This window comes from Rhineura floridana, chromosome 3 (genome assembly GCF_030035675.1).
Source record: "Rhineura floridana isolate rRhiFlo1 chromosome 3, rRhiFlo1.hap2, whole genome shotgun sequence".
Classification (NCBI taxonomy): domain Eukaryota; kingdom Metazoa; phylum Chordata; class Lepidosauria; order Squamata; family Rhineuridae; genus Rhineura; species Rhineura floridana.
Window position 1 is genome coordinate 30,459,124 of NC_084482.1, and position 21,459 is coordinate 30,480,582.

General features: G+C 42.6%; 2 protein-coding genes across 7 annotated transcripts in view; one reads left to right on the forward strand and one right to left on the reverse strand.

Annotated features, from left to right (window-relative positions):
* Positions 1 to 14,234, reverse strand: part of LOC133379598 (aquaporin-4-like) — a 36,614-nt gene extending 22,380 nt beyond the window's left edge. For 2 of the 3 annotated variants that reach the window (XM_061615199.1, XM_061615198.1), the window contains exon 1: positions 13,051 to 13,175. In XM_061615199.1, coding sequence (XP_061471183.1) covers positions 13,051 to 13,164 — 114 coding nt within the window. In that variant the 5' untranslated portion in view covers positions 13,165 to 13,175. Of the gene's footprint in view, positions 1 to 13,050; positions 13,176 to 14,214 lie in introns of those variants that run through there. The other variant, XM_061615201.1, reaches the window with a different exon arrangement.
* Positions 14,235 to 15,062: 828 nt separating this feature from the next.
* SPRYD4 (SPRY domain containing 4) lies at positions 15,063 to 20,761 on the forward strand. Of its 4 annotated transcripts, none has more exons than XM_061615202.1 (2): positions 15,063 to 15,386; positions 19,153 to 20,761. In XM_061615202.1, the coding sequence occupies exons 1-2, from the start codon at positions 15,299 to 15,301 to the stop codon at positions 19,698 to 19,700; spliced, it is 636 nt and encodes a 211-aa protein (XP_061471186.1). In that variant the 5' UTR covers positions 15,063 to 15,298; the 3' UTR covers positions 19,701 to 20,761. The 4 variants fall into 4 exon arrangements, with proteins under 4 accessions (XP_061471186.1, XP_061471190.1, XP_061471188.1 ...); XM_061615206.1 differs by having other exon boundaries at positions 15,063 to 15,320; XM_061615204.1 differs by lacking the exon at positions 15,063 to 15,386 and adding an exon at positions 15,393 to 15,535.
* The last annotated feature ends 698 nt before the right edge of the window (positions 20,762 to 21,459 follow it).

The following is a 21,459-nucleotide window of genomic DNA, read 5'->3' on the forward strand; positions in this document are numbered from 1 at the left end:
GAGGGTAGCACTTATAGGATTTGCAACTGCCCAGCAAAAACAACCTGTCAGGGAAGAGACCCCAGAAGGATATTTAAGCAATCCCGCTTATATAGAGTACTTGAGAGAGAAGTTAAGATGGGAGGCTGAGGAAAAAGACAAGCAGAGGGAGTTGGAAGCTGAGAGATTGAGGATGGAAGCTGATGGGAAAGATAAACAGCGAGAGTTGGAAACTGAGAGATTGCGGATGGAAACTGAGAGAATGAGAGTGGATGCGGAATTACAGGCAGAAAAGTTAAAATTTGAAAGAGAGAAGTTTCATTCTGATGAGACAAGGAAAGACAGAGATGGAGCAAAAACAAAAATTACTCTGAAGGACTTCGCTGTCTATGAGCCTGGTCAAGATCCTCAAATTTACCTCAGCACCTTTGAAAAAGCAGCTCAGTTGTGGGGGCTACCTGAAGATAAATACATGCAGTATTTATCAAACCTGATTAAAGGGGAATTGGCTGAGGTATACCAATATTTCCCCTCAGACAGGCCCGTCACCTATCCTGAATTCAAAGAAGCAGTGTTTAAAAGATTCAGACTGGGGCCTGATCATTTTAGAAAGCTTTTCAGAAACTGCCAGATACAGACAGGGAGGTCTTTCGTGGAGCTGGGGGCAAAACTGATGGACATATTTGGGAAATGGCTGACAAGTGCAAAAGCTCAGTCTGTGGAGGTGAAAAACCTCATGATATTGGATCAATTATACCATCAGTTACCACCAGAAATAAGGCTCCTGGTCAAAGACCGTTCCTCTACATCGGTGCAGGAGGCCGCAGAGATGGCGGATCACTTCGCCTCCAACAGAACTGGCTGGGTGGGGAAAACATCAAGAGATTTTAAACCCAGACCATATAACGCTGGCAGAAGGGATGTGGTACCACAGCGAGTGAGTCCTCCAGTAAAATCTGAAGGGCACAGGACACCCCAGAGTGGATCTGTGTACCCTAAAAGTGAGGAGAAATTATGCTACAAATGTGGTAGACCGGGGCACCTACGTTTTCAATGTGAGGTTGCCAACCCCATTAGTAATCCTGCTCAGAGAAGGGCAGTGAAAACAGAGCCCAAGGCTTTAGAAACAGCGAAAAAGGTTCAGTTCTGCCAGATAAACTGGACAGAAGTAACAGACCTTGATTCAAGTCTGAGAGAGGAAGTGAGTGTACAAGGGGCAAATTATTGGGCATTGCTTGATACTGGTGCCGCTCAGACATTACTGAGGCCAGATTTAATAAAATCTGAGGTAATATTACCTCAGGAAACTGTGACTATCCAAGGAGTGAGGGGTCAACCAGAAAGTTTGCCTGTGGCCCTGGTGGAAATGACTTGGAGAGGCCGAGAGGGCCGATATAAAGTAGGCATTAATGCTGAGAGAAATGCATATAATGTGTTGCTTTTTCAGAATATGTTAAGGATAAATAAAATGTGTGATTTTTATTGTTACGAATAAATGGTTAATAGGTTAATAGACTGTTTGCAGTAGATAATTCTATAGAAGCTGGAGTTAACGTAGATAGAGAAAAGGGGCTTTTTCTTAGAATAGGACATCTGTCTGAAGTTCAAACAAAGCAGCCAGAACAGACAGTTTGTGGTCAAGTTCCACTTTAAAATAGACAGGGGATTTACACTTGACTAATTCAGCTGATGTTTTTAGCCCTTCATTGCTTTGTTTGATGTAAAGGGAGTTTTTATGCTTAAGTTAATGAGGAGGGGAGGGGAGTAAAATACCATATATGGGAAATAATAAATAAGGGTATACGGTAGCCTAAAACTGAGGAGTGGGAGATGTAAACAGGGGAGGAGTTTCATGTGACAGGGACAGGTGGATCTGATAGGCTGTGAACCCTGGAAGTACCTGACCAATGGGGAAAACAGGGGAGGGCATGAAGCATTGGGCTAGGGGATAAAAGATTTGTACCAATGTCATTTGGGTGTGTCTGCCTTCTGGTAGAACACCCGTCCTTGCAAGAACGAAAATAAAAGCTTTTAAAACTGATTCACACTTGTCTCTGTCGTGGGTCTTCCACAGGAGACCATTTTTGGGGTCTCATAGGGGGATTTTCCATTAAGGAAAACCACGTTAAAACCACGTTTGTTACAATGCCCAGCAACAAGAACCAGTAATACTGGGAAGAGATGTAATGGGAGCCCAAGGAAAGATATATGTAGTGACCAGACAGCAAATTGGCAGAGAAAAAGAAGCCATATTAAGGGGGGCTGAAACAAACAGGGTGGAATCTGTTAACCAGCCTCAGGTCACCATAGCAACCACTAGCAGGCCTGCTGAAGGAGACAAACTGTATCAAGTGGTCGCTGATAAGAAAGAAGCAGATCAATTCAGGGAAGAGCTGCATAAAGATATAAGTTTGAAGCAGATAAAGGAACAAGCTCTGACCCAACAGATTCCTTTCACTGACAAACTGAGGAATCAAGTTGTGTGTGAGAATGGGATTTTATATAGACTGTGGATGCCCGCTGAGAGGAAGGATGAATGTGAACCAGTGAAGCAATTGATAGTACCTAGCAAATACAGAACCAGATTGCTAGAGGTAGCCCACGATGTCCCATGTGCAGGACATCTGGGAATAAAAAAGACCAAGAGGAGATTGGCGGCACACTATTATTGGCCAAACATCTCCAAAGATGTAAAACAACATTGTCTATCTTGTGGAATATGCCAAAAGGTGGGAAAAAGTGGAGTAAAGACTAAGGCACCCTTAAAGCCCCTTCCTATAATTGGACAACCCTTTTATAGAGTGGAAATAGATTTGGTGGGCCCTTTTTCCAAACCCACAAGGCATGGCAAGAAATATCTATTGGTGGTGGTGGATTTTGCCACCAGGTACCCAGACGCAGAAGCACTAAGATCTGTAGAAGCCCCTGTAGTGGCAGAGGCTTTATTAAAAATCTTTATGAGGCTGGGTTTCCCTCATGAAGTGCTGACGGATCAAGGCAGTGTATTCATGGGAGAAGTGATGCAATGTATGTGGAAATGTTGTGGTCTAAAACATCTAAAGACCACTACTTACCATCCCGCCACTAATGGGTTAACTGAGAGATTCAATGGCGTTTTGAAGGGCATGATCAGAAGCTATGTTCAAGATCACCCACAAGACTGGGATGAACGGTTGGGATGCTTCTTATTTGCATATAGAGAAGTCCCTCAAGAGTCAACAGGCTTCTCACCCTTTGAACTCATGTTCACTAGAAAAGTGAGGGGACCTTTGGAACTATTAAAAAATTCATGGGAAGGAACCCTGGGAGAGTACAAAACATCTGTAGTAGATTTTGTATTGGAATTCCGCAATAAATTAACATCAATGATGGAGGTGGTGGAAAAGAATTTGAGTCAAGCACAGGAGAAGCAACGTTACTGGTATGACAGAACAGCCAGGGAACGTGTGTATGATGTGGGAGATATGGTTATGGCTTTCATACCCAGGAAACATGACAAATTACAGGCTAACTGGGAAGGACCATATACCATCAGAGAAAGGCTTGACACAATGACGTATGTAATCACCACAGACCAATTAAACAAAAGCAAAGTGGTTCATGTAAATATGTTGAAGCCTTACCATACCAGGGATGTACAGGTGTTGCAAGTTACCTTATTCCCTGAGGGAAGTGGGCCTGAACTTCCAGATTTGGTACAGGAAAGCAAAGACAAAGGAGGGGTAGATCAAGTGGAATGGTCAGAGGAGGTGAAGGAGGAAGTAAAAGAAGAGATTCTGAGAGTTTTGAAAACCTATAGGAATCTCTTTAGCAACAAACCTGGCCGAACCAGTATAGTTATACATTCCATTGATACTGGAGATCATGCCCCAATCAGATCTGTTCCGTACCGTGTGAATGGGAAAGTTTTGAATGAGATCAAAAAGGAGGTGGAAGATATGCTGGAATTAGGAGTGATCAGGGAATCCATCAGTCCCTGGGCCTCAAGTATTGTCCTGGTTCCGAAAAAAGATGGAACGACAAGGTTTTGCATTGATTATCGGCTAATCAATAAAATTACTGTCCCAGATGCGTATCCTATGCCTAGGGTAGACGCAATGTTAGAGTTATTGGGGGCAGCAACCATTATCTCTACACTAGATCTCTGTAAAGGATTTTGGCAAATGGAACTAGACGAGCAATCCAGAGCCAAAACTGCCTTCAGTACACCAGATGGGTTATATGAGTTTGTGACCTTACCCATGGGACTAAGGAACTCACCAAGTTCATTTCAGAGGCTAATCAATACTGTGTTGCGAGGCATGTCAGATTTTGCAGTGGCCTATATCGATGACGTGGCCATTTTTAGCAAGTCGGTGCCTGAGCATGTCCAACACCTGACAACAGTATTGGAGGCCTTAAGAAAAGCAGGCCTCACAATAAAAGCTAAGAAATGCCAGTTTGGACTAAAGGAAGTAATCTATTTAGGACATAAGGTGGGGAGTGGGAAAATCACCCCCTTATGGAGCAAGGTGGAGGCAATACAAGCGTGGCCGATCCCCTTAACCAAAAAACAAGTAAGGGCATTTCTGGGTGCGGCTGGATTTTATAGGAAGTTTGTGAGAAATTTGGGGGAAATAGCAACCCCTTGCATGAATTAACAAAGAAGAAGTGTTCCGAGCGTGTGGTATGGACGGATGAATGTCAGAAGGCTTTTGCTCTACTGAAGCAAGCCTTGTGCCAAGGACCCATATTAATAGCACCAGACTATGAGAAACCATTCATCGTGGCTACAGATGTGTCGGACCTGGCGCTGGGAGTCGTCTTGCTACAGGAGAGAGAAGGTACCAGACATCCAGTGGCGTACCTGAGTCGCAAGCTGACGCCGAGGGAGAAAAACTATTCGTCGGTCCAGAAGGAGTGCCTAGCGGTCGTGTGGGGACTGAACAAGTTGCGCCCATACGTGTGGGGACGAAGATTCACAGTGACTACGGATCATCGGGCCTTGTTATGGTTGCAGACTATGAAAAACCATAACACTATGCTGCAGAGGTGGTCCTGGGCCCTACAGGACTATCAAGTGGACTTCCACTTCATAAAAGGCAAGGACAATGTACTGGCCGATGGACTTTCCAGGCAAGTGGCTGGGACTGCAGTGACGTGACCAGACGGAGGAACAAAGAAAGACATTTTCCCCATAGAGACTTTTAATTGTTAACGCGACGTATAAATCCTGGAACAGGAATAATACTCTGCCGTTGTTTAAGGGGGGGAAAATGTGATGTTCCTATATTAATGTATATATGGTAAGTGTTGGTTGTTTAGAAGATACATGGTAAGTGGAGTGAAAGAGGAGGGGGAGTGAATGGGCAGTAGAATGCTAGATGATTGGCTGAGTGTTTAAAATGGCTGAACGTATAAAAGGAAGAGTGAGAGGAATCTGGGGGGAGAAGAGAAAGAGTGGGTTGCTTGGTGGGGTTTGAGAGAGTTGTTTGCCAGGAGAGAGTGGAGAAGGAGGGGGGTGGAGTTCGGATTAGTATTGAGTAAAACCATATGCTTATGTGCCTTAAGAAGAAATCTTGTTAATGTTGTTAGCTTTGTTATCTTTAATAAATACTTAATTTGGTTTACCAAAGGCCTGATCCTTGGCTGGGGTTTCACAGACCAGAAGGGAGGGTAAGGTAATGACCAAGGCTGAAGGGAAACTGTAACAAATGGTGGCAGCGGTGAAGAGAATAACAATACCAGTATTCAGAGTCTCTGGGAATACTAGTATTAGGACGTGACTGGTGGTTGCCTAGCAGGGGGATCTGTTGAGATCTGTGCTAGAGCGGGGAGAGAAACAATAAAAAAGGACAGTCCGGACTGGTGGAGTCCCTGGTGGTGCCTAGTGACAGGCAGTAGCCACGCGCAGGTAGGAACCTGACAGGGAGAGCCAGGGAAGGACGCCTCACAATCGCATTCGGTCGTTTCTAGCGATCCTTTTTCTACAAATCTGGTTAATCAATTTTCTTCGCAATTCTCATTACCAAGTAACAACGTTGGTCATATATCCACTGTTAGAGAGACGAGTCCAGCCAGCCTTCAACAGCGGAATCAGACCTTGGACCCAGTAAAACCCGCGACAAGTTCGGTGTGGCTGGAGATGCGTTTGCTGCAACCAGAGGAACAGGGATCTCCGGATAGAATTCAAAAGACTACATCTGATTTTTCACAGTGGACTGCTCAAAAATCCCGAGTAATCTCTAATGTTAGTACACTAACTCCAATAATAAATATTATCTCTCCATGTCCATGACAGCAGTCTAACATAATAGATAAATTTAATGGTTCATTGAACATCCCCAGGTTGCCCAAAAGAGGTAATATACTGTGTGATCTGAAAACGGGATCTCCATTTTCTATATTATCTTGGAATATTGCAGGTTGGAAGAGCAAAACCGCGGACTTGGCCTTTACACAGTTTCTTCAAACGTTTGACATTATCTTTCTACAGGAAATGTGGCTTATTGCTGGAGAGTCACTTGAGCTTAGTGGCTATAAATCTTGGCTTAAACCAGCCATAAAATATACACCAAAAGGTCAAGGCAGAGGGGGTTTGGCCATTTTGGTGGCTATTCACCTCGTTTGTCAAGTATCAATTCTTAACTTAGAAGCCCCGGATTTTGTTATAGCATTAGGCCTGAGGATTTCTGGCCTTCTGCCTTCCATTTCCGTTAATATCTATATTCCCCCGGCAAATTCCATCCAGCAAGAATTGCCTTGGCCACAATTGGAATCATACTTGGAAGTTCTTCAAGTTAGGTATCCTTCCTATGAGCTCCTCCTGGGAGGTGATTTCAGTGCCAGGTTGGGCCCAAATTACCCAAAGGAAGAAAACTTTCTTACTGAATTACTTGAGGGCTTCCCTAATTTGAAGAGATCTGCGAGGGACCGAACAGTTAATAAGTACGGTTTAGCCCTCTTCCAAATGATTCAAAAATTCCAATTAGTTTGTTTAAATGGTTCCCCCCTGGACCTCTCTAAAGGCTCCTTTACATACCTAGCAAGGTTTGGGGCCAGTCTAGTAGACTATATCTTAGGTTCTTATTCCCTGATAAATAGTGTCAAGGAACTTAATGTTCTAGCGAGACCAGAAAGCGACCATCTCCCCTTAAGGTTAATCCTTATGACCTCTCTAAGTAGAAGAACTGACTCTCTAGAATTCTCTAGCAAAGGACTTCAGTACGGTCGCAAACGTCTTAAATGGACTCAGGAGATAGGGACAAGGGCACATTGCCTGTTATCAGCAAACTCCCTCTCCCATTTACACTATCGGGCCATTACAGACCCACAGAGTTGTTTAAGGACATATGAAGCCATAATAGCAGAGCTTAGCCCGCAGATCGTAACTCTAACGGTGGCATCAGTGCCTCCTCGCCATAGAACTTGGTTTGATAAAGAATGTCGGATCGTAAAAAAACAACTTATTAAACAAACCAAATTATTTTGATCCGATAATCAACCTGACACTTTTCAACAGTTAATAATGCAGAGAAAAGCATATAAAGCCTTACTCAAAACCAAGAAAAAATTCTTCTATCAGGCAAATTGGAGGGCCTTGACAAGAGCATCCCAAAATGGTAATGAGACAGAATTCTGGAGACTTCTGCAGGGAAATTTTGACCCAGTGAATTATACACCTATTCCTCCTATCATGCAAGAGGAATGGGAGGCCCACTTTAGTTCGATCTTTGGTAGTTTATCCCCTCTAAAGCCAGCAGCTATTACAGAGGCCCTGCATGGTCTCCCGGATTGGCCGCCGATCACTGCGGAAGAAGTCTGGGAGTTGATGTCCTCCCTGAGAGCAGGAAAAGCCCCAGGGGAGGACATGTTACCCTCTGACTTTTTAATACAGGATTCATCGTGGTGGATGCCCCTTCTTGCAGCCCTCTTTACTCATATAAATAATACAGGTAGTATTCCGCAGGGCTGGCTAACCAGTATTGTGGTCCCAATTTTTTAAAAAGGGGACCCCACAAAACCGGCAAACTATCGCCCTATAAGCCTTTTAAATGTTTCATCGAAGCTATACAGTCATTATCTACTAAATAAATTAAAAGTTTGGGACCAGTCCAACTCGATAATATGTAAGGAACAGGTCGGCTTTAGACCTAAAATGAGTACTATCGATCAGATATTTATACTACACCATTTAATCAAGAAAACAAGATCGAAAGCCTTTCCTTCTTTATATATTGCTTTTGTAGATTTTTCTGCGGCGTTTGATACAGTAGATAGGGGGCTTCTTTGGCAAAAACTGGCTCAAACAAATATAGACAAAAAGCTGTATTGGTTGATTAGGGCCCTCCATCAATTAAATGTTATTCAGGTGAGACAAGGAAATAATGGTACCCTTTCTACTAAAATTCCAGTGTATAGGGGGGTTAAGCAAGGGTGCCTTTTGGCTCCCTTCTTATTTAACTTCTTTATAAATGACATAGTAGAGGCGCTATCGTCGCCTTCCTTCCCCCCCCCCCAAATTGGTGCTAACAAGATTTCCATTCTATTATACGCGGATGATGTGGCCTTATGTTCTTTAACAAAAATTGGCCTTAAGCGTATGATCCAAAAATTAGAGGAGTATTGCCGTTCCCAGAATCTTAAGATTAATCAATCCAAATCCAAAATAATGGTTAGCGGCAAATTCATGAACGATAAGAACAAATGGTCACTAAATGGAGTTCCACTAGAACAGGTTTCAACCTTTAAATATCTTGGTATTCATTTTTCTAACAGATACTCCTGGACTCCGCAGATAAAGGCAGCGGCTCTCGCTGGTTCACGAGCCCTTGGCTTAGCCAAAAGGTTTTTTTTCTCTCGAGAGGGTCAGCTTGTTCCTCCCATGATAAAAATATTAAAAGCAAAAATACTTTCTAAGATTCTATATGGCGTAGAATTATGGGGAGTCGCAACTAGATCCAACTTAGATTCCATCCAGAATACATTCATGAGGCAAGTGCTAGGTCTTCCAATGGGGACTCCGTCAGCTCATCTTAGAGCCGAATTGGGCCTGCCCTCAGTTGCAGCACGTATTGATCTAGCTTATTTGCGTTATTGGCTCCGAATTCTCAATATGGATGACTCAGCCTTAGTTAAGCAATGTTGGCAGGACCAAATGCTGTCGGGCAGATGGGCGATGTTATGTTAATCGATTCTCTCTAAGTATGAGCTTTCTCAATCTAAACTGTTGGAACTTAGTAATATTGGACTTCGAAAATGGATTTTTGAATGCGACACTGCACAGGACCGAGTGTCCATAACGGCCCCCTTCTCATCCTGGTTTCCATGTTTTAAACTCAATCATTTTATGTCAAATTATCTAGATGCTCTTGATAGAGCTCCTAATAGAAGAGCATTTACTGCTCTTCGTTTTCAAGTAATGCCTACGGCTTACTTGGAAGGACGGTATTGTGGCATCCCAGTGGCCCAGCGTCAATATATTTTTGGCTGCAAGGCAACAGAGGAGATTGCTCACTACTTACTTCATTGCCCATTATACGAAGACCCAAGGGAAAAAAAATTATCCTCGTTTTTAGATTTTTTAACACCTTGCTCTGATAGAGAGAAGGTTATTGTGCTTTTACTTGATAATTTTAAACTAGTGACTTTGGCGGTGGCTAATTTTGCCTTGGCAGCACAAAATCTAAGAAAGGACTTTGTCGAAGGGCAGGCTGCCACGACACAGCTCCTCTAAGTAAATATTGTCTATGGTATGTTTCTTTTGGATGTATGTGTATTTGCACATGGCCTATGGCTAAGTTTGCAATAAAGTTTACTACTACTACTGGGGCAGTGAACACCAACAGGGAGTGCACATTGTTTTTGATAACAGCATTACAAATATTCAAACCATAGGATTTCCTAAACCCTAGTATTGCAATCCTACTGGTTTTAGTCAGGGCTGGCACCAGACATGACTGGGCCCTTGGGCACCAGCCTGCCCTGGTCCCATGGCATCGTAGCCCAACCCCCCCATACAGGCAGCATGGGGCTAATAAGCCTGCCCACATCCCACCTACCTCTCCTGTCCCTGTGAATGACATGCATACTGAGCATGCATGCCTACCATCAACCAAGATGGCGGTGGGGGCATTAGCCCCTTAGGGAAGCCTCTGCCAACATCTTGGTTGATGGCAGGCATGTGAGTGCAGCACACACATCATTCACAGGGACAGGACAGTTACGTGGGGCGTGCGTGTGGGCTTATTGAAGCCCATACCGACTGTATTGGGGGGTTGCCTGGGAGCTCCTTCTCCACAATCCATGGCAGGGTGGGGAGCTGATGCTGCCACGGATCGCAGAACAGGAGTGCCTGCCTTCCACCTTAAGGAAGGGCCCTTCAGGGATCCCTCTGGGCTGCAGGGGCCCTCGGCTAGGGCCTAACCCAGAGCTTGGAAGTAACTAGTTACAAGTAACGAATTACTTGTAATTCATTACTTTTTTGAGTAACGAGTGGGCAATTCCTTTACATTTTGATTGCAATAGAACTAGGAGTAATTTTACTACTTTTGTGGAGTAATTGTAACGTTTCCAGAATTACTTTTGGGCATTACTTGGGGGGGAGCAGGGGAAGTCTTCTACTCCTCTGATTTGTGGATGAAAATCATGTGCCTCAAACTGGGCTTCTGTGCAGTGTTGCTCTTTCCTTATGCTCTGTGGATGGGTAGGAGGCAACAAGGGAGGAGGCAGAGAGTGAGACAGAGTGGAGTGGAGAAAACAGTTATTTTAAAAAACGGATAGTGGTGGTGAAGAATGGAGTGGAAAAGGATCCGGAGGTCAAGAACATGGATAAAGGAGGAGAAGGAGGCAGCAGCAGAATGGAGATAAAGAACTGTGGAGGTGAAAGATGACAACGTGCGTGCGTGCGAGCGTGCGTGCGAGCGTGCGTGCGTGCGAGCGAGCGTGCGAGCGAGAGAGAAAATACTGTGTTTGCACTTGGCACACAAAGTGGCCTCCACCACCCTCTCTGGCTATTGTGCTGCATTTGCAGTATTTAACTCTTTTGCATCTCAGGGGAAAATGTGTGTTTGGGTGAGTGTCCCTTAGTTGGGGGCAGGGCAGGGTCTGGGAGGTGGTTAAGTCAGAGAGATTATGCTGGCTGGCTGTGTGGGGGGCGGTTGCACTTGGTTTGACATGCAAAGATCTGAGTAGTGGCCTCTGCCTCCCTCCCCACCTCCCTTACCAGTGGAGAGACCACCATCTCTATCATGGATAAAAAGAATTTTTCTACTACCTCTGTATGTGTATGCTTATTATTAATGTTGTTTTAGGCTACTTAGATGTGCAGCAGCCAAGGCCAGCACCTTGTAGCCATTTTTCTTTTTTTAAATTAACTGAAATGTAACTGTAGTGATTACTTTTGAGAAAAAGTAAAGTGATCAGTTACTTTCAGAGCAATTGTAATTGTAACGGTAATTACTACTTTTTTGGGCCATGTAACTGTAATTGTAATTTATTACTTTTTAAAAGTAATCTTCCAAGCTCTGGCCTAACCTGGCCACCCTTTGGCACCAGCCCTGGCTTCAATGACAGAAATGAGGTTGCAAGGCCTATACTAGATCAGAAAGTTAAGGAGGAGATGGGACTGAACTCGCCTAGAAGCTCATACAGAAGAAAACCACATGCAATTCCATACACCCTTGCTCTGAGTAATGAAATGTGGACAACACTGCTTTCGAAAAGGACTTTCTACTCAACTACTTCTGCCCTGGATGGCGGCACTAATTATTCTCCTTTCCCAAGAAAAACTGCAATAACCTATTGCTGTATCTTGCAGCAATAACTAAACACTATTGGTCCCAGGCTATGGTCTGAAGGTACATAAGGCCAGCTCCCTGCTGAAGCTAAGCAGGGTCAGGTCGGGATGGGAGACCGTCTGGGAACCATATTATGTAAGCTGCCTTGGGTTTCTATCATGAAAAGAAAGGTGGGGTAGAAATTAAATAAATAAATATAGTGGTAGCAAGGGTGCACTACACACTAGTAGCATCACAGCCAGCAATAGTTTCAGCAATAAACCTATCAAGAACCTGCCAGCACCATTGCATCCTTATCCTTGGAATCCAGGGAAGAAGAAAACAGGAAGTGCTGTTTTTGTGTTCTTGTTTATATTGCTTCATTAGTCAATACACAGCTGAATTTCCAATAGTGCCAATAGATACCTGGCTTAATTCACCTGCAAATAAAGTGTTTATATCCAGGTAAGCAGAAGCAGTTTGCAAAAGTGACATGGAACCTGGATTGTTTTTTCAGACCTCTTATAATATTTGTAGTTAATGGGGTCAAACTACATACATCCCATATGATGTGGGAGATTGATAAGTGGAGCTTCCAATGTTTTTATCTTTAGCTAAAAGTTTATTTTTACATAAGAGCAAGGAGACAGAGCGCTTAATTGGATTGAAACACCACTGCTAACTTTTTCCCAAAACATACACTGCACACACGATTTTCTCAATTTAAATTGTGCCTTTCAGCTCCAATTACCCCGTCAAATTCAAAAACCACTCCAGCTGCTTCTAAGTAATAATAAAAATGTTAGTTCTCCCATTTCACGTGTAGGTTGACTATAACACTAACCTCCGGAACATAACATATTTTAAAGGAAAGAAAACTGACTTTCCACTTCACCCCAGTTCCAGACCTAATCAGTTTTGTTGCTCATCCCTGCTTTACAAAGGGAAAACTGAAGCACTGCATTATTATACAGCCACAAGAGTGGCTGTATACTATAGCCAGCATAGATTTTTCACATTCCGCAATGTTAAATGGAAAATACCCCCGCATGCCATTCTGATGCTTCCCATAAGCTCATTTCAAAACAAAACCTTACAAAACTTATAGTTCTGAACTCAGAAACGCTTGCTTAACAACCCTGTCAATTTTCATGGCGATACACAAAACAATCAGAGAGAATTGAGAGTTCAAAGTCTAAAAAGAGAGAAAAAAACTCAGCCCTTTTGGACTTTTTTCTGCCAGAGTTCTCATAATCTGTTGAAATTCATTAAAAATCAGCCATGTTCGCAGAGTACCTGTAATCCTAATACTGACCTTGCCCCATACTCTGACCTTCATATACTGCAGTTTAAAAGTTAAAAAAATGCCTGGTTGATTTTTAATTAATTTAAGACATTTTGGAGGGAAGCCTATTATAACGCAGGGCATGCTCAGTACAGACCAACTGTCAGTGTTCTAAAAACCTCACAGCTGCTGGGCTTGGCTAATCAGAGGGCCACACCCACACCAGACTTGATTTCACCTGAGACAGTCATGGCTTCCCTCAAAGAATCCTGGGAAGTGTAGTTTGTGAAGGGTGCTAAGAGACTCCTATTCCCTTGAGAGAATGGTTAACAGTCAGCCACTCTGATTGAAGGTCTGTGAGAGGAACAGGGCGTCTCCTAGCAACTCTCAGCACCCTTCACTAACTACACTTCCCAGGATTCTTTGAGAGAAGCCATGATTGGCTTTGAGCCATGGCTTTGAGAGAAGCCATGATAAATTCTTTTAAATTGTTTTTAAAAGATGTGTTTTTAAATTTGTATATTTGTTTTTCATGTTTTTAGTTATTGTAAACCGCCCAGAGAGCTTCGGCTATGGGGCGGTATATAAATACACTAAATAAATAGATAAATAAATAATGATTGTCCAAAGTGTAATAGAGGCCTGGGGTGGATGTGGCCAGGGACAGCTTTGTTTTAAATTTGGGTGGGAGGTAGGGTTGCCAGGTTCAGGGCCTGAGACTGATCCTGTATCTTTAGGAGAAGAGAAAGTCAGCCAAGTGCAGGTGTTCTTGCAACACTGTAATGGGAAAAACCACAAAGCAGAATTCTCCATTCCCCCTGCCCAACTTTGAAAGATACAGAAGATGTCTTGGTTGGCAGGCCCAGCCTGGTCAGTTTTACCTATCCTAATCATGATTGCATAGGAGTATATCCGATTCAACTCAATAATCATACAAATGATCAGACCTGCCTTTTGCCTCCTTCCCCTCCTCTCCCTGCCTCCTCACATATTCATAGAAACAAAAGCAAAAGAAAATATTTCCTATAGGAAACTTCACTAAACTTGCAAAGTAAATCAGACATATTTAAAGTGACCATCTCAACTATATCAACTGTCTTAATAATGTTGCTTCCTCCCAGCTAAAACAAGTTCAGCACAGTACATGTCTTCTTTCTATTCTTTGGGCTGATTGCAGGTGTTGCCACCACTCACCATATGCTCAGAAGCACGTTACCAAATTCTTCCAAGCTACACAGGAAGTGGATTGGACTGTGAAAGACCAACCCACATGGTGTTTGCATTTTGTCAGGTTTGTAGGACAGTACAATATCTGAGAGAGGAGTTCAGGTCTTTTCCCTGCTTTTTAAAGTTTGGTAGAAATATCTGTGGGCTATAGGTACATTCTTAAACTGCAAGGTTTTTTGTGTATTAGTGAATTTATTTTTAGCTATCTGTTTGCGAGTCAAACGAAAAACCTCTGGCTCAAAATGTCAATTTCTATACATAAAACAAACCTCGACCCATTAACACAACCACAAGTAGTTTTAATCAGCTCATGTTGATTTGATTTTCAGCTGTGTAGTCCCTGGGCTGAAACAGTAATGTAGAATTCTCTGTATATTAATTTTACATTTGACCACACCTGCAATTTTCAGTTTATTTCATGCCCTAAAACCCAATCCACAAAGGGTTCACTACAGCAGGTTGGATGTGACAAGGTACAGATAAATATGCAACAAAATCGTGGTATTTTAGCAGGCAGATGGAGGAAGGGGTACGATTTACATGTCTAAATGCTTCCCGTTAAAGATTCCCCTTGCATTTAGAAAACGCAAGACTGAACCGTTCTGTTCTTCCCAGCATGGAGACACACTTCATGGGGGATTAGATTAGCGTCTGTCAGTCGCCCAGCTGTAAAGGCATAAAAAAGCAGGCGCATGAACGCACGCTAGTTGTTTAGGCTTCCAATCCTGACCCGCTTCTTATTGCAAACCACCAACTCCATCAGGGTCCTACCTAGCCACGCCCTACCTAACGTGCACAAAATGACGGTCGGTAGACGCGAAGCATTACTCTGCTTCAAAATGGCTCCAGCGGCGAAGGGCAGAAGGCAGCGTGCCCTACGAGAAGATGGCGACCTTGAAACTTGAATTCGCTGACATCAATAGCCTGGCTTTAAGATGGCGGAAGCAAGCCGCGGGCTGGGGTTGTTGCTCCCTCCTCCAAGATGGCCGCTGCAGCTGCTTGAAGGCAGAATTGCGTTATTGTCCACGTGATGTAAAAGTGTTATTCTAAGATGGCGGCGCCCATGCTCAGAGGTGTGAGGCCCAGAGGCTGGAATCTGTGTACTGTTAGGCGCTATTTAGTAGAAGTGCCCCGGAGAGGTAGGATTCATTGGAATTCAGTAGATGAGAAAGCTGCGCGGCGAAAGGCTATTATTGCAAATAATGGCTCTTTGCTACTATGGACTTTTCCCGTTTTCTATTATGCGGGATTGGTGTCCTTTTTAGGCTTGCTGCTACCTATGTTTTGGGTAAGCTTCAGTGCTTATACTTGCCTTGTTGGTAAGTAGAAATTTAGTAGGCAAACGGTTCCCTATCTTCATATTGGGCAGAACTGCACCTGTTTAATTTCTGCCTGTTGCGATACTAATTAAAGGCGTAGGAGCTCTGCCGAATCTAATCTTTTCCACTTTTCGCTTAGAGTCGATTCCGCTATGTAGTTAATGCGCCCCGGAGACAGGTCCTTCATAGAGAGGGTTGCTTCTTTTAGGGCCACGGAACATTTTTTGGTGGCACTCCTTTTTTTTTTGACCACAAAAACAGGAAAAGTATCATTTACAAAGTGACATTTTTGCCAGAACAACGGGAGGGTTTCTTTCTTTGTGTTGGTTCAGTGTGTTTTCTCAGTGTGTTTTCTATAGTAGACAGCCTGATCTTAAAGAAAGAGTTGTGTAAAGAGACTGTATGATGCTTTTGCTTCGTTATGTATTTAAGTATAACGGGTTATATCCAAAAGAGTTCTCCTCAGAGTAGAACCATTGAAATTAATGGACATGACTTACATCCATTAATTTCAGTGGATCTACTCTGAGTATGACTAACATTGGATATAACCCATTAGTTTAAAATTAGGGTTATAGGTGATGAAAAACCATGTTGGACTACGACCTGAGAGACCAGGATTTGAATCCCCACACAGCCATGAAGCTCACTGGGTGACCTTGGGCCAGTCACTGCCTCTCAGTTTCAGAGGAAGGCAATGGTAAACCCCTTCTGAATGCCACTTATCATGAAAACCCTGTTCATAGGGTCGCCCTTTTCACCCTGCCTTGTAATTTTTATGCACTGCTTACTCTCATTATCTTAAATTCTATCTTGTGTATTTTTAAAGTTGTGAATTTATAGCTTGTTTTGTTATATACATAAAGATTTTTGTATTAAGCCGTATCAGTTCTATAAATAAGCTTAAACACAAAGCTGAATTTCATATTATTGTTGCTATTTATAATGCTTTGTGGCCTCCCATGAAAGATTCTTGATGTTAAGAAACTCTTTGAGATGTAGATTACTATCAAAGGAGTACTTTATCCAGTAGAAGAAAAATAAAAAGTGAAAGTTGTTAGAAATAAAATGAACCCCCAATTAACAGTAGGAGTCTGTCCACATAATATTAACAAACATCCCACTACATTTTATCAATAGTGTTGTATTTTTACAAATTCTCCACAGCATGATCTAGTCTACATGATATTGCAGAGGCACAGTTACTTCTCTTTCCCTTTAAAAACCTTATAGCTGCCTTACAGAAGAGGAGGGTGTATAGCCATTGATGATGATGATTCCAACTTTTCCCCAAAGAGTTCAAGGTGGCATACATGGTTCTCTCCCTCCCCATTTTATCCTCACAATAACCCTGTGAGATAGGTTCTGACTGGCCCAAGGTTACCTAGTGAGTGGGGATTTGACCTCCCAGGTCCTACTCTTAACTGCTATGCCACACTCGATGGATACTCTCTGACACTTGGCTGTAAAGTGGAAGAGTGCTCATCCAGTAAAACATTAGCAAGCTGCAATATGGCACTACCCAGATACCTTCCAAATGACTGCGTTAGCAACCATAGTGTCTGTGGGAATTGTATTTTTCTGGGAGAAAATGCTGTGAGTTGACTGACCTCACTGTTTATAATCCCCCCATCAACACATCACTGCAACTCGGGCTAACAGAATGGATCTGATTAAATGGATTGTAGTTTACAAAAACTTATGCCATAATAAAAGTGTTATTCTTTAAGGTGCTATAAGACTACTTGTTCTTTTTGCTGTAAAATGTTTGATTAACATTGCTACTGCTCTAGAAATTCCTTCAAAGATACATTTTAACTGATACTTAGCCTGATATATTACCAAGTAACCTATAAAAGCCTCTTGCAATTCTTGTAATTTATTAGGATGTTTCCTATGGTATTTTTCTCATTGAAATTTAACCTCCAGATTTTGGATTCATAAAGGCAGGTTTGTGGTGTTGCTTTTCAAGGCAACCCACGCCCTGTGATTTCCACTGGAAGCTTTCTTGAGTCTTTCTACTTAAAAATATATAGAGTAGAAAACTAGATCTGTTCCTTGATTGTATCCCCCCCCAATTATTTAACTTACATCTGTTTTAAGACAACTTATACTAAGCACTCACGCCCTGTATTTTCCACTGGAAGCTTTCTTGAGTCTTTCTATTTAAAAATATATAGAATAGAAAACTATATCCGTTCCTTGATTGTACTTTCCCCAATATTTAACTTACATCTGTTTTAACAACTTATACTAAGCACCTGCTTTACTTAAACCATGTGGTAGCTGCTTAGGTTTTGTTTTTTAACAAAACTTCTACATTTGGCATCCAGGTATCATCCTGTAATACTATTAAAGCTGGGGTACAATCATGTTTTGTGAGGTGCTGGTGAAGCTTCCCACAGAAAGCACTTACAGGCTGGCACAGGGAGTCCTGTAGAATGAGCTGAGCTTTCCATCTTTTAACAACTTAAATGATTTCCTTAGAGCCCTGGCTAGTTTATCCGTATGTCATTTACAGTGCAGTCCTATGCATGTCTACTTGGGAGCAAGTCTCACTGAGTGTACAAGTCCTTAGCTTTAATATACGAGACCCAGACTTAAGATTTAGTGACAGTATACTTAAGAGCTGGTTCCAAAGACATCATTTCATTGTTGTTATTTCCTCTGCTTTGCTTATGCTATTTCCCTTGATACCTACCAACATAAAACTTGCATATTTATCTGTCCTAGCCCTTTTAGTAAACTAAAGGAAGGACTCCATAAACCCTAACTTTATCTTTAAGAATAAAGCTCCCTACTAGCTCTACAGTGTTTAAGTGATTCATCAGATGAATCAATTGGGGTTAAATCCTATACATACTTACTTGGGAATAAGTCCCATTGATCTCAGTGGAGTTTACCTTGGAATAGATATGTATAGGATTGCACTGTTAAATTATCCCTAATGAATTGAACATTTTTTTTAAAAAACACATTAAATATAAATAATAGAAAACACTATGGGGGACAGGCACCATTTTAAAGAGGCATCTTTCTCTTATGTAAGTGTCATCCTTTTCTAAACTGATGTGTGCTATATCTTCATGCATAATCTGGAAAAAAAACCAGACTTTGTTTTTAGAACAATTGTTTTTTATTCTTATGCAAACTGAGGTAGTTTTTAATTGATCAACTAAGATTTCTTTTAATTGGAGGTTAGCCCTACTCTCTTACCCCTCTCCCCACCAAGTCAATGTCTTAGGCTGTGTCTGCAGGATTTAATTAAGTATACACACCATCTGTTCATGATATTAAATGTATATTGCTGTTACAGGATATTTACTTCTAGGTAAATGTAACTTCATAGTTCCTCCTTAATTCAACAACAAAAGGTTCAAATTTAATTGTAAGGCAGGGATGGGGAGCCTGTGGCCCTCCAGGTGTTGCTGGACTACAGCCATTGGCCGTGGTGGCTGTAGTTGAGGGGGGCCCCCACCAAATTGCTTGGTGATCACAGCATAAAACAGTTCTGTTAATCTTCTGGATTCCTTTCTGAGAAGCAGCAAAAATTCAGTGCTCATATATAATTTTTCTCTTATTGCAGAGATCACTTTCAAGCTAGATGAGAGAACAGCCCACAGCAGCTTGGACTTAATCAAAAAGGACACTGGTGTCCTTTATCGTATGCTGGGGATTGACCGCACCAGAGTTCCCCAGAATCCTGAACGCTTTAGGGAGTGGGCGGTAGTACTGGGTGACACCACTATATCCAGTGGGTATCATTACTGGGAAGTGACTGTCAAACGATCGCAGCAGTTCCGCATAGGGATAGCTGATGTAGATGTCTCTCGGGAAGGCTGCGTTGGAGTGGATGAGCGCTCCTGGGTCTTTGCCTATGCTAACCGGCGCTGGAATGCCATGTTTGCCAATGAGACTACTCCAATCAGCAACATCGGCCACCCAGAGAGAGTGGGTCTGCTCTTGGACTACGATGGCAAGAAACTCAGCTTGGTGGATGTAAGCAAACATGTATTCATCCACAGCATTTTTGCTGAGTTCCAAGGCCCCGTGGTGCCTGCCTTTGCCCTCTGGGATGGTGAACTACTAACTCATTCAGGCCTTGATGTACCTGAGAAACTCAACAGGAACTGAAAACCTTTCAAATTTGATGATGCTTGCTTACATGGACACTTGGCCTGGAAGATTGCACTCTTCAGAGTGGCACCTAGGAAAGGAAATAGCCTTGTCATTGTTATACAAGCCAGAGGAAAATATTATGCCTTTTGATTCCAGGTTGAAATCTATCCCAGTTTGGAATGAAGTAAGATTTTATTCAAAGCAGTCAGTGACAGGGCCGCATTCTAACCTTCTACCTCTGCTCCCTTATGCTTGCATTAAATGAAATTCACTGTCCACGGATTTGGGATGTGTTTGGCTTACATCAGCTTTGTGGGTTTGTCTATACAGAAAACTAGCTTGGGTTGTTCTACGGTTATTTGAAAGAGCAAGTTTGTTTCTTGATAGCTATTGTGTATGATCAGCTTCACCTTTTGCTGCTCTTATCCCATGTCTTTTAGTGATCTGAAGCACCCTCTTGCTCAGCCAAAGTATCTACTTGAGCTTTCAGAGGTCTGCAGACAGGAAACTTCCACTTTGATAGGAACCTCTGTACAATGCATAGCCACTGTTGCCCTCTGCTGGTCCAGTGGAAGGACAACCAAGCTTACATCTGATCCGATGGTAACTCGGTGACATGCCCAGTGGGTCTCTAATCCTCCTGTACTGAGAGACTTTGCTGGCATAAGGAATTACTCTCTTCATATGCAACCCAATAATCTTGTCCCACTTCATCATACCCTGTCTTAATAGGAGTTTCTCTTGACAGGGCTTAATCTATATTTAGTGGAGCAGCCATAACGTAATACAGGTCAAACCAGCATAGTTCTGCTGTCCAGCCTAAGAGATTTGGGGGTTGAGGTATTGGCAGAAAGGTTTTGATCCAAATAGCCAAACGCACCCTATTCACAATTCTCTCTGATTTATACCACGCTGACAGGTTTTCTAGAGACAGACTTTGTTTTATGAAACACAACTGAAAGACAAGGAGCTGTTTTTGAATCCGGAAGAGCAGCCCTTTGTCCTGCATTTGTGTCAGCTATGTGTGTTGGCAGTTGTGTACCCATCACAATTAATAAAAATAAGCTTATCTAAAACAGTGTTGTCTATCGGTGCTGTCCTAGGCTACTTGGACTGAGAAGTGGTTTTTTCTGAAAATGTCCATGTTTTAAGGAAGGGTAAAAATAAAAACGTAGGTCAGTGTAAGGATTGACCTACAAAGCCTATAGCAATGCCTGTTTGCTCTCCGGCAGAGGAACACCATGAGACTTGACTGTGGCAAGTTGGGTGGTCTTTTAGAAGCAATAGAATAGAGGCTCTGCGAGGAAGAGCCTTGCCCTTTGGAAGCCTAACACAACTGCTCCTCCTCTGAATTTCTCTCTTGCTCTTTATTCCAGGGTGTAATTTTGAGTACCCTTATTAGACCCATGGAATTCAGTGGGACTTACTTCCTAAATACTGAATGGGTTGTCAGGGTCCAGCTAGTGCAACAGGACTTCCCCCTCCTAAATCTGTTCTCAGGGTTCCCCCAACCCTCCTAAGCACATTTGGGGAAGGTGCAGGGTGTACATAGGGGAAGTCCCAATGCACTAGCTATAAACTTGCACTAACGGGTCAAATGAGATTAATACTGCCCAATAGGCTTAAGGTTGTACTGTAACTATATACTCATCTACCTCCTGATCTTTACCATTTTTATCCTCAGATTTGGAAAACTTTGCCCTAGCTTTCTAGACATCTTTGCTCTACAAGTGGTAGAAAACTTAGGCCCAGAAAGATTGTCTGTCTCTTTCTC

What these genes read in the sequence shown, in the direction of transcription:
- SPRYD4 (XM_061615202.1), top strand. Translation starts at nt 15,299, where the DNA reads ATGGCGGCGCCCATGCTCAGAGGTGTGAGGCCCAGAGGCTGGAATCTG. An exon ending in AGTAGAAGTGCCCCGGAGAG is followed by an intron (nt 15,387 to 19,152) that starts GTAGGATTCATT and finishes CTCTTATTGCAG; the next exon opens with AGATCACTTTCAAGCTAGAT.